Source organism: Podarcis cretensis (assembly GCF_951804945.1).
Source record: "Podarcis cretensis genome assembly, chromosome: 4".
Taxonomy (NCBI): domain Eukaryota; kingdom Metazoa; phylum Chordata; class Lepidosauria; order Squamata; family Lacertidae; genus Podarcis; species Podarcis cretensis.
In genome coordinates, this window is record NC_137173.1 from 77,422,843 (window position 1) to 77,436,112 (window position 13,270).

The following is a 13,270-nucleotide window of genomic DNA, read 5'->3' on the forward strand; positions in this document are numbered from 1 at the left end:
GCTAAAATGCTGAGGGAAAGGAAGACGTAGAATTGCAGCGGCAAAATTGTGTTTAATTTTAGGATGGAATTGAAAAAGAGAATGAATTTATATTTAATTGGTTAAGAAGGGTTGCTGAATAATGGTTTAAAATTAAGGATGCAAAAAGGGGAAGATATGGGGAAGTCCGGGAAAAGAGGGTTATGGAAATAAGGTAAAGAAAATATGATTTTTTTTTGTGTGTGTTGTTTTTATGTTGTTTTTGTCTATGTTAAAAATTTGGAAATTAATAAAAATTTTATTTAAAAAAAAAAAAAGAGATTTGGCGCGCGCCGGGAAGCGGCAGCCGCCGCCGCCGCCGCAGGAGCCGGTGTGTTTCCGACCGGCTGGGCGGGCGCGTGTCTATTTGCAGCCCTGCCTGTGCCTCGTGTGGGTGACCTTCGCTGAACCCGAAGCGGGTCTGCTGGCTACAGCACCTGTCCCGGCTGAGGGAGGAGAAAGAGCTGCGGAACACTCTGAGGCAAAGCTGGGAGCCACCAGCGGCCGCGTCCCTCCTCGGACCCTGCCCGGCCCTCCTCCTCCTCCTCCTCCTTGCGCCGGAGCAACCCGCCTCGCGCGCGCCCCGCCGGGCACTGAAAAGCGCCTGGCGAAGCGAGACGGGTTGGGCGAGGCGGACCCTCGGGAAAGGGGCGGGGCCAGCAAGCAGCAGGTGCGCGCGAGCTGCCCGCCTCCCGGCCGCGTGACGCCTGTCTCCCCCTGCAGGCGGCGAGCGCAGGACCCCCCGACGCCACACAGCGCCGCCGACCACGGCGCGGCTGAGGCGAGCGGGGAGCCGCGCCTGAGGGAGGGAAAGCGGCGGCAGCTCCGCGAGATGGGCGCTTCTCGGGCCCTCGGCCGGCCGGGCCCCTGGCTGGCGTTGTCGGCTTGGCTTCTGCTGCTTTTGCCCGGCGACGTCTCCTTCGCCCTGTCGGAAAGCGGAGCGCCCGAGCCGGCGGCGATGCTGGGCGTCAGCCCCACGCCCGGGGCGGAGAGCCCTGCGCCTGCGCCGCCCAGCGGGACCCCCTTCGAGGAGACCAGGCTGCACGTCTTCACCTTGGATTACCTGCACGTCAGGGTGCCCTTCGAGATCACCCTGTGGATCCTGCTGGCTTCTTTGGCCAAGATCGGTAAGGGGCGGGAGAACCCCACCAGGTCGATTTCGAGTTTTGCTTGCTTTATTAAAAGAGGGGAACAGGCGTGTTGCCCTCATCCAGCTTGCGGTTGATCTCCAAGTAGCCCCCTTTTCCCAGTCTAAGCCCTGTTCTGTGGGGAGGCAGAATGATAGAGTTGGACAGGGGTCGTGTAGTCCAACCCCAGCAATGCAGGTAGCTCAGCTAGCTCTCCAACCTCTGCTTAAAAATCTCCAAGGAATCTGAATTCAGATTGAAATTCCCAGGTGTCAAAAAAGGTTATTTATGGATGCAGTGGCGTAGCGTGGGTTGTCAGCACCCGGGACAAGGCAAGTAATTTGCGCCCCCTAACCCGTGGATTTGCGCCCCCTAACCCGTGGATTTGCGCCCCCTAACCCGTGGATTTGTGCCCCGTAACCCTAACCCCCAGATGTTGCGCCCGGTGCGGCTGGCCCCCCCTGCACCCCCCACGCTACGCCACTGTATGTATGCCACTACTGTGGCATCTGGTGTTTTGTTAGCCAAAATATGAAAAACTAGTGAGGTCCCAACCAAAGAAGAATGACAACTTAAGTTGGCAGAATATGCACAGCTTGCAGGCTTAACATATAGAATAAGCGAAGGAGAAGAACATACATTTAGATTGGGAAACGTTTATTGAATATATGGGCTGAAAATGTTGGCAGCATTAAGATAAATCCAACAGCATAAAAAAGTTTTGACGGATGTAATAACGGAATACTGGATTTTGTAATAGTTTTTGTAAAATAGGCAGGGATTTGTGATATGTAAAATGAACCACGGAAAGAGAAGAAGGGAACTCACTGATATCTTAAGGATTGGAAAAATGAGTACTTTAAATTGTAAAACAGAAATATATGCCTCCAAGGAAGGAGAGTCCACGTTTGGGAAGTCAGATCGCTGCTGCTCTTTTTCTTCACAAATTGCCACAAGAAGCAGGACAAGGAGATCCTGAGGGGGCTCAACTTTGCTGCCTCCTCCTCCTCCGCTTCTTCCCGTGGTGAAGATGTTTTTGCACTGCAGTTGTTATGCATAAGGGAATCAGGGTGGATGCCTGTCACTGAAGAAACAGTGAAGTAACAGGCATCTCTTTGCTTTCCTGACCTGACAAAGGTCTAGAGTGGAGATAAACATCTCTTGGGAGGATTCCTGCATAATAACTTGATGGTGTGTGTAACCTGAAGCCTTTATGCATTTTTGCTGGCAGGTTCTGTTTGTGTTTCTTCAAACAAAATGAGAGAAAGATAGAGAAAGGGGGAGGGAGGGGGAGGTAAAAAATATATTGTTTTAAAATAAATTTCATTAGAGTTTATAAAGAGAAATACAAAACTTAATCTCAAATATATATTTTTTGTCCAACATTAAGCTAAGTAAGATAAAAACACAATGAAAAATAAAGAGAGAGAGAGAGATGGAGAGATGAGAAAGAAGAAATAGAAAAGAGCTTTCAAGAGGAAATAGAAAAGATAAAGTTCAGAGATTTAAGAACTTCTGATTCATCATCTGCCCACTATATATAAACAAAAATCACTTCCTTTACTCTACTATAACACCTAACAAAACCACTTTCTATAAACAAACATTATCTTCAGCCTTCAAACCCAAATGTTATTATTTCTTTTTCACACAAAAAGTCTATGAGAGGTTTCCAATCTTTAGTAAACATGTCACTTTTGCTATCTCAGCTAAGTCTTAATTTCAACAACCATTCATTTATTGTTGGTACTGATGAATCTTTCCGTCTTTGTGATATAATATGTGATTCTTCACATATGGCAGAGGGAAGGGCATGCCATCTTGCAGTGAATGTATGCACAATATTGCATATTTCATAATCACTAGAAATCCTTTCAGCATTTCAACAGTTTTCATATAGCCCCTTTAGTAGTCCAGTTCCAGTGTAATCCCATGTCGGCATTATTCTCTTAGTTGTGCAAACTGTCCAATATCAGAATGTGTTTAATTCTCCCAATGAAGTTTAAATGAGATTTAAAAGTGCATAATTTTGAATGCATCCCACAACTGTTTTAAAGTACTAAGGGTGTTGCACTTACTTGGGAATAATCTCATTGGACTGATGGTGACAGTGGTCTCACCAGGATAAGATTTTGGGGGCAGAGATCCAGAACCTCACTCAGCAGAATGAGTGGGATGACTCTCAAAAGCTGGCTTGCTTGTTTATTTATTTCACTTAGAACCAGGACTCAAGGAGGCTCATGGAAAATGAAAGAAATGCAGATAAAACATAAAGGTAAAGGACCCCTGACAGTTAAGTCCAGTCACAAATGACTCTGGGGTTGCAGCGCTCATCTCGCTTTACAGGCGAGGGAGCTGATGTTTGTCCGCAGACAGTTTTTCCAGGTCATGTAGCCAGCATGACTAAGCCGCTTCTGGCGAAACCAGAGCAGCGCACGAAAACGCCGTTTACCTTCCCGACGGAGCGGTACCTATTTATCTACTTGCACTGTGTGCTTTTGAACTGTTAGGTTGGCAGGAGCTGGGACCGAGCAACAGGAACTCACCCTTTTGTGGGGATTCGAACCGCCGACCTTCTGATCAGCAAGCCCTAGGCTCAGTGGTTTAGACCACAGCGCCACCCATGTCCCAGATAAAACATACATAGCTTAAAAATATAAGAGATTATGGTTAAAAAGTAATTATACTGTATGTGGAATTAAAGTTTGAGCAGCACTATGTAGATTCCAATAATAAGAATAAGAATAAGAATTTCATTCTTTATATCCCGCCCATCTGGCTTGGTTTCCCCAGCCACTCTGGGCAGCTTACAGCACATAAAAAAATTGAAAAACGTCAGACACTGAAAATTTCCTGATACATGCACCTGAGCAGTTTCAGTTGCTCTTCCAAATAATTTTTATAAGTACTGCATTCACTTATCATTGTAAACTATAAAAGTGCAGAAGAGTAGTAAAAAGCAGCTCACAAGACACTAATGTACAAGGAAAGCTACGTTTTTAACTTTTATTCCTAGTCATCTAGGAAAGGCTACTGTGAAATTTTGGAGCTTGCCAAAAGTCAAGGGCACTTAAGTGTCATCGTAGGATGTACTTCAGAACATAGCAACTTATGACTTCTAGTTGAATTCAGTGGTGAACCACCAACGGCTGATTCTCCTTCCGTGAACAAGAACCATAAAGCTATTTGGGAGCGGTTTATTTTCTTTCTCCATTGGGTAGCTGTGTTTTCAGTTCATCAAGCTGTATAATTATATGGGTTATATATAGAAAAGGAGAGGTATGGGTCAAATGTGAAATGTGACCTTTAGTGCCTGGGGGGACCATTTCGACATGGAAAAGGAAAATGAGCCATACAAGAAATACTGCATGGGATTCACCATTGGGCAACATATTCTTAAGCATGTTTGCTCAGGGCTATATCCCATTGGGTTCAATGGGGCCAGCACCCTAGTAAAGTGCTCTTAGGACTAAGTGCACTAAGACTGCCATCTAGAGCACATTGACTTGGGAGCAAGCCATTTAACACAGTGAGTTTTACCTGGATGTAGACATGGATAGGACTATGTTGTAGAAAATTTGACCAAGGTCCTTCAGAGTCTAAGAACCAATGACTGCCTGTGAACCAACTTCTTGCTTTGTTAGGACACAAGCAATAAAAAGCAACGAGTGGGCCTTATGAGTCCTTGCATCCAGTTTACCCCTCCTAAACTCTCATCCTTTTGCCTAAAGTGTGTGGATCCTTATAGAGGAAACCTTCTGGCCCTAAGATGAACGCTTCTCCTTCTCTATGTAGCCTTCAATGTGGCACACTCAACATGCTGTTGTGGAAGATCAGACTGTTCCCTTTCTTTGTGTGCTTCAGATACAGGACCATTTTTAAAAATTTTTTTGACAGTCATGGTTTTGATTGGCACTTAAATTTTGCTGGTGAACATCAGCCCACTGCATGGGTGTAGCAACTGGGGCAGCTGCCCCTCCCCTGATCAAGTAAAACAATAGAAATACAGTGGTACCTCAGGTTAAGTACTTAATTCGTTCCGGAGGTCCGTTATTAACCTGAAACTGTTCTTAACCTGAGGTACCACTTTAGCTAATGGGGCCTCCTGCTGCCGCCGCACCACCAGAGCACGATTTCTGTTCTCATCCTGAAGCAATGTTCTTAACCCGAGGTACTATTTCTGGGTTAGCGGAGTCTGTAACCTGAAGCGTCTGTAACCTGAAGCGTATGTAACTCAAGGTACCACTGTACTTAACTAACTGACCAATCATGTTGGTTCTGCCCCTCCTAAGAAAAGTCCTGCTCCTTTCCCCAACAAAAACCCTGACTACACCCATGCCCCTCTGCATACCATGTTATCTGGATTTTCGCTCTTGGTTTATTGTATGATGCTTTCTCTCTCACCTGTATGTTGTTAGGTGCCTTCAGCATCCCTTCACTGAGGTGTAAATTTATACCAATAGATGCATAAGTAGATAATTTAAGGACAGCATGGCACTGGCTTTCATTTTGTGCACAAGTTAACCGTCTCTATCTCTCTCTCCCAACCTCCCATCTGTGCTTTCATTCTGAAGGTTTCCACCTGTACCACAAGCTGCCCCACGTAGTGCCAGAGAGCTGCCTCCTTATTCTGGTTGGATTAATTCTAGGTGGAATTATGTTTGGAGTACAAGAAAAGTCTATAACGGTGATGAACAGTGATGCCTTTTTCTTGTACCTTCTGCCCCCAATTGTCCTCGATGCCGGCTACTTTATGCCAACACGCCTCTTCTTTGAGAACTTCGGCACCATTTTCTGGTATGCGGTTGTGGGGACTCTTTGGAACGCATTTGGCATTGGCATTTCCCTCTTTGCCATTTGCCAGATTGAAGTATTCGGCCTGAGTGATATCACTCTGCTGCAGAGTCTGCTTTTCGGCAGCTTGATTTCAGCCGTGGATCCCGTGGCAGTGCTGGCCGTTTTTGAAAACATTCATGTCAACGAGCAGCTGTACATCCTAGTTTTTGGGGAGTCGCTGTTGAATGATGCCGTAACGGTGGTAAGTCACTTTGCTTAAGTGTTTCTCATTGTTTCAAACTCTTCCCACTTCCCACATTTCTTTCATTTGGATCCCTTCCAGTCGGGATTCAGGCCTCATCATGGGACTGAAACTGCCTTGGTCGCACTGGTTGATGACCTCCGGCGGGCTAGGGACAAAGGTGAGAGCTGTTTCCTAGTTCTGCTGGATCTCTCAGCGGCGTTTGATACTATCGACCATGACATCCTTCTGGACCGTCTTGAGAGGCTGGGAGCTGGGGGCACTGTCATACAGTGGTTCCGCTCCTTCCTCCTGGGCCGTGTTCAGAAAGTGGTGGTGGGGGATGAGTGTTCAGACCCCTGGGCTCTCACTTGTGGGGTGCCTCAGGGTTCTGTCCTCTCCCCCATGCTTTTCAACATCTACATGCAGCCGCTGGGAGGGATCATCAGGAGGTTTGGGCTGGGTGTTCATCAGTATGCAGATGATACCCAGCTCTACCTCTCTTTCAAATCAGAACCAGTGAAGGCGGTGAAGGTCCTGTGTGAGTGCCTGGAGGCGGTTGGAGGATGGATGGCGGCTAACAGATTGAGGTTGAATCCTGATAAGACAGAAGTACTGTTTTTGGGGGACAGGAGGCGGGCAGGTGTGGAGGATTCCCTGGTCCTGAATGGGGTAACTGTGCCCCTGAAGGACCAGGTGCGCAGCCTGGGGGTCATTTTGGACTCACAGCTGTCCATGGAGGCACAGGTCAAATCTGTATCCAGGGCAGCTGTTTACCAGCTCCATCTGGTACGTAGGCTGAGACCCTATCTGCCTGCAGACTGTCTCGCCAGAGTGGTACATGCTCTGGTTATCTCCCGCTTGGACTACTGCAATGCGCTCTACGTGGGGCTACCTTTGAAGGTGACCCGGAAACTACAACTAATCCAGAATGCGGCAGCTAGACTGGTGACTGGGAGCGGCCGCCGAGACCATATAACACCGGTCTTGAAAGACCTACATTGGCTCCCAGTACGTTTCCGAGCACAATTCAAAGTGTTGGTGCTGACCTTTAAAGCCCTAAATGGCCTCGGTCCAGTATATCTGAAGGAGCGTCTCCTCCCCCATCGGTCTGCCCGGACACTGAGGTCCAGCTCCGAGGGCCTTCTGGCGGTTCCCTCATTGCGAGAAGCAAAGCTACAGGGAACCAGGCAGAGGGCCTTCTCGGTGGTGGCGCCCGCCCTGTGGAATGCCCTCCCATCGGATGTCAAGGCGATGGACAATTACCTGACATTCAGAAAACATCTGAAGGCAGCCCTGTTCAGGGAAGTTTTTAATATGTGATATTTTAGTGTATTTTTCATCTCTGTTGGAAGCCGCCCAGAGTGGCTGGGGAAACCCAGCCAGATGGGCGGGGTACAAATAATAAATTATTATTATTATTATTATTATTTCAGCTGTATAACAGAGTGAAAATGAAGAAGCTGGGGCTTTATTGTGTTTTAGGAAAAAAATAATTAGAGCAGAAGAATGCTTGCGATACATACTAATGGATTTAGTATTGGATCTTTTAAGTGATTTGTGCACTTTATAACATTTTGGGTCATTTTAATCAGGAAGCAGAAGTGTCTTCGTGAAAGGGGCCAGAAGAGGTCTTTAGCACTGAATAAGTAATAGGACAAGTAGGTCTGCTGATCGAATGGCTTTTACAAACAGATGTTTCGGTTATCACTACCTCGTTGTGGATATACTGTACCTATCTGCTTGTAGGTGGACTGAGATTGCCAGTTTATTTTATGCAGCACACTTTGCAGCCGTTACATGGGAGCAATGTTTAATCATTAACTGGATTGGTTTTTGAAAGATCATAGACTTCATCCATCTACCAATTCCCCAAGCTATCCATTTCCATATGAATGAATAATCACACCAGGAACATTGCTAGACTTTGTACTTACCTCAGGTTCCTTTTGGAAAAGTATTGCTGCACTGATCGCTTCCTGCTATAATTGTTTTAATTGCCACTTTATGGGTAGTGTAAAGACTCGCACCTATATAAGTGCATGCACACCACACAATGCATGCATTCACACACCTGAACAAGCACACATAAGAAGGGGAAGTGTGTGAATGGGTGGTAGTTGTCGTATACCTCAGGGCAGGCTCATGGAGAGCTTGTCTGAGGCCTGGGGTTGAAGTCTTGTTATAAACTAAACTAAACTAAACTAAACTACACTAAAAAAAAAAAAAAAGCCAGTCCCTAGCAAGTCCCCTCACCGGCCACCTTAGCCCTCCGAGGCGCGGTTTGGTCAACCTCTTCTAGCTAGCTCTTACAACCCAAGATACACAACTACTGAGAGCACATGTGGCAGACTGAATGTTGTGAAGCATCTTGTCCACATCCTTACACCATAGTAACGGAAACTGCTCCTAAATAAATTTAACTAGACAGTGCACTGGACACTCCTCTAGAACTGCCCCGATAGTGAAGTCTACTTCAGAGTGAATCTGAGTAACTTTGCCCTTAAAGTGCTTACCACTGGTCTCCCAAGATTTTGAAGGCCCTAGCAATCAGCTGGATTCAACAGTCTGGAAATTTCTCATACGTTTTCCAGACCGTTTTCTACCAATAAGTGAGATAAAAAATTGCATCTGACAACAATCAAAGGGAAGAGAAAACTTTGGTGAAGTTCTCAGTGGTGAGGTACAGTTTTTTGTTTGATGCAATTGTCTTGAATTTGATATGTTCGAGGGGTGTCTTTCATTCTACAAATTATCTAACCTGCATTGCAGGGAGTTGGACTAGATGACCCTCGTGGTCCCTTACAATTCTATGATTCTAACCAGTGGTCTGCGCTCTGAGGCCTTCCTGGTGCCCAGGCTTCAGTCAAGGCCCAGGGGAAGACATCATGAGGTAATTCCACCTATGGGGCTTTTTCAGTGTTGGTGAAAAGTTTACCCACCCCAGTAACAAATACATTCCAAACCGATCCTTTTTTCTATGTTTAACACGACATTACCTGATCTTCTTCATGTTGCTGAGCGAAATTGCTATGGCCATGGCAATGTTCTGTATTGGAGATGATCAATAAAACCTGATCGGTCCAGGCAATCCCGTAAAATCAACACCCTGTGATGCCTTACTACGTTTCAAACCAATGTAGCATAATTCACAACATGCTAATGTGAGTCCTTCTTGACTGTACTCTCTTCAAAGTAAAAAATTAAAATAAATGAAAAGGACTAAAATATTGATTCCCTTCTTGCCCATATAATGTATCTGATCTAATAATATGAAAAGCGTATTTCACCAGCCAAGCTCTGGAGATTTATGGAATATTTATAAAATGTGCTAGTATTATTCTAGGGACATAAGAGCATAAAACGAGCTGTGCAAGATAAGACCATAAATTCATCTAATCCAGCCTTCTGTTTCCTACAGTAACCAGGCAGTTGCCCTTCCCTGATGTTTGCCTGTCAGTGCTTGCTGTTTGGAAACATGCTCCTTATGGATCTGGAAGATTCCATCCAAGTATCATGACCAATAGCTGCTGACAAACCTATCAGTGATTAATTTGATCTGAACTCTTTTTGAATGGTTATGAATTCCATATATTATTCAGACATAATCTTATTGGCCTGTCATCCTCCATCCCCAGTTTTCTTTTCCCCTCTTGCTTCAGGCCAGGGCCGGCTCACACATGAGACAGGGCGAGGTAGCTGCCTCAGGTAGCAGAAGGCCAAGAGGTGGTGCTTCCTTGGGCATCCCACTGCCTCTGCCAGAAGCTGCCATCATTGCCACTGCTCCACAGGTGCTACCATGCAACCCAAGCAAGGGAAGCTGTGGTGTTGGCAGGGCAGTGTAGCAGCATGGGTCACAGTGGTACATTCCTGTTTCACCTCAGGCAGCACAGTGTGATGTGCCACCCATGCTCTAGGCAATTCTTCCATCCCCTTGATCATTTTGGGTGCCCTTTTCTCCATGTTTTCTGTTGTATCCTTTTTGAGATGGGATCACCTCTCTCATTATGATGCAAGTTTGTGTTATTTTCACTAATATATTCATTTTTTTACACATTTCCCCCTAATACATGCATTTCTGTAAACACTGGAAAGAGAACTACTGCTAAACTAAATTTAGATAACTGTGAATTTTGAGGATGGCTGTGTTTTGGTCCTCATATTGTTTTGGAAAGTACAAGCTTGATAAAATTGCCTTTAAAGTATGTGTATTCAAACATGCAAGGTCTGCCTTCTGCAAACTAAAGTGGTACTGTCCAGGAAAAGCCTTGCTGCTTAGTTCTGCTGAGTATAAATTGGACTGATGCCTAGGTTTAATGGATATCATTTGATAGCATCAAGGAATGCCTGGGGAATGGAACAAGGAAGTGAGCTTGCTGCTTTATTGTGAGATGGGAATGTACTACTGAGAGTTCCATTTCTATCTTCTATATTGTGGATTTACATTGCATGTTAATATATTTTAAAATAAATGCTGTTCTGGGGCTTAAATGTGGTGACCAGTCTTTCAATTATGCAAGCGTCTTATCAAATTAAATCTGTTCAGGTGAATGCATCATGCTGTTGCATCCTTTCCAGGCTTTTTGCTTTTTCTGTGTCCCAATTCACAGTACTGTGATTACTGCATTTTTTTAAAGCAGCAACGTGGACATTGTTCCATGCAATGAGTCATAGCTTACCGTACATGTAGCATGATCCCTGGGCTCATGCGTTCCTCTATCCTCTGGTGTGGTCATGAGGAGGAGATCAGAAGTGATAGCTTCTGTTTTCAGTTGACTGCATGTGGTTCATCATGTCTGAATGAGGACAAATTGTGAGTAGTTTTAACTATGGTTTGTCTGAACAAGCCAACTTCAATCATGGCTAATTATCCTGTTGGGATAAACTACAGTTAATGCTAACCACAGTTTGTCCTAGTTCAGAAACTAGGTTGGGCCGGCAAGATAAAAAGATGAATGGAATAAGAGTCTGATGTATGCATGTTTCTCCTATATGAAGCAGCATCAAGTCAGCTACATTTTTAAGCAGTTACTGTGCTGCACTGTGCTGACTAGACGAAGATAATCTAGTCTGTAAACAGAGACCTCTGGTGTAATACCTTGTATATGGCTAGAAAGAACACAAACATACTTTGCATTATTTCAGGGCAATTGCTTGTCTAACTAATGGGATGAGTGACAGATCATTTTCACTGGGATAGTATCATGGTCTTCAGTTACATCAAACTGTACTATTGTCTAAAATTACATAGTAGCAATATTACATAATTTAAATTTTCCAATTAAAGCTACAGTGAGGATTCTAAAAGAAGTTAACTTTTTTTCTCCCTTTCATAGGTCCTGTACAACCTCTTCAAGTCTTTCTCCAAGATGCGTACAATTGCGGCTGTTAGCATATTTGCTGGAATTGCTAATTTCTTTGTAGTTGGAATCGGCGGAGTTTTGATTGGGATTGTTATGGGCTTTGTAGCAGCTTTTACGACACGTTACACCCATAAAATCCGAGTGATTGAACCACTGTTTGTCTTCTTGTACAGTTACCTGGCATACATAACAGCTGAAATGTTTCATCTCTCAAGCATTATGGCGTAAGTATCTATGAAAATATACTGCGCTAAGAATACCGTGGATATATTAGAAACATTAACCTTTGCTCTTATAAGACCACAGCCCAATGCTGACTCAATGGGAGCAGGACAATGATAGAGTTTTGTTCTGCATAGACATGCATAGAATTTCACTGTCAGTTGACTAACATCTTGTCATCGGTCAAGATGGCAACTGGAGGGGTAGGTGCATGCCAGAGTTCAAATTCAAAGCTGGGTTTTGAGCAGCTTTTTATCCAGATAACCTGAACTTCTAGTGCCTTGCTTTTACTGATAAAGCAATGTGAATTGGTCAGTGCAGGAACCTTTTTTGCTTTTGAAAACAACATTGTGTATGTACTCACTTTTTAAATTCTTGCATGGAACAAGCAGAACATCCTGCCCCCCCCCATTTACTCATGTTAAAATTTCCCATTTAATTTATTTTTCATTTGGATCCCTAGTAAAGTGACCCTAGTGAAGTGAAATTTAGAAGCACATTGAAACTTTTGCAAAGTTTAGTAGCAGGTCAACGAAACTTGATGACTGCATCCAGTGATCTAGATTTTTCCAGTCACCAGACAGAAACTGCCTTGTTTGTGCAAGGTGACTTGCATTACTGGTATAACCATGATGAAATGCAGTTTGTATTATCATCAAACTTTTTTCTTTCCCTTTCCTGCTGTAAAGATGGTTTTAGATAAGTGAATATGATTGCTTTAAGTGTGCTTAACCCAACTGAAATCAATAGAATAAAGTATGCCTGACTCTTTGTTTGATAACTGGGCACAGAAATAAAATAAAAATTAGGAGAGCAGTGGCATCTTCTTAGACATATGATATTATTAAATGCTCTGAGTCTGGTGCAAATCTTGAGTAATATTGATATATTCTAGCCCTTATAGCTGGAGTTCATAGTTATACTGTGACTAGCTAGCATTACGACGATCAGATACCATACATTGGCTATGTGGCTGATTTTCAACATTCCATTGCAAACTGCAAACACACAATCAAGCAGAGGTTATGTGAATGGGTGGTGATGTGATGAATTCTCCAAGAACTGCTTGGTGAATTGCTTCACATCTCTGTCTTCCCTCAGTGGAGCAACCTCCATGCAGTTTACTTGACCTGCAGTCACAGTGCTGGCTGTTGAGCTCTTCACACTTTAATTGGGAACCAGAGTGTGTGGACCATAGGCCCATGGCCAGGCCACACAATCGAGCTTGCAGACTCATGTGTCGTCTGCAGGTTTATGGTGCGTGCAACTGTAGCTGAAACAGAAATAATTGAAAACCATATAAACTTCCTGTTTTCTACCTGTCCCCAGCAGATGTGCCTTCTACTCACTCAAAGCATTCTTTGTATCTCAGCCTTTATGTTTTTAAAGTTATATGGCTGATTTAAGTATACACCCCAAAATGTGACATATAAATGTAACCATATAGGTTTGCTTCATATAGGTTTGCTTCTACAGAGCCAGTGTGGTGTAGTGGTTAAGAGCGGTAGTCACATAATCTGGGG

At 44.3% G+C, this 13,270-nt stretch overlaps 1 protein-coding gene across 2 annotated transcripts in view; it reads left to right on the forward strand.

The window, feature by feature from the left end:
• Positions 1 to 815: 815 nt before the first annotated feature.
• Positions 816 to 13,270, forward strand: part of SLC9A2 (solute carrier family 9 member A2) — a 29,179-nt gene continuing 16,724 nt past the window's right edge. Inside the window, exons 1-4 of one of the 2 annotated variants that reach the window (XM_079972615.1) lie at positions 1,056 to 1,145; positions 3,365 to 3,420; positions 5,720 to 6,183; positions 11,499 to 11,749. In XM_079972615.1, coding sequence (XP_079828741.1) covers positions 3,393 to 3,420; positions 5,720 to 6,183; positions 11,499 to 11,749 — 743 coding nt within the window. In that variant the 5' untranslated portion in view covers positions 1,056 to 1,145; positions 3,365 to 3,392. Of the gene's footprint in view, positions 1,146 to 3,364; positions 3,421 to 5,719; positions 6,184 to 11,498; positions 11,750 to 13,270 lie in introns of both variants that reach the window. The other variant, XM_079972614.1, reaches the window with a different exon arrangement.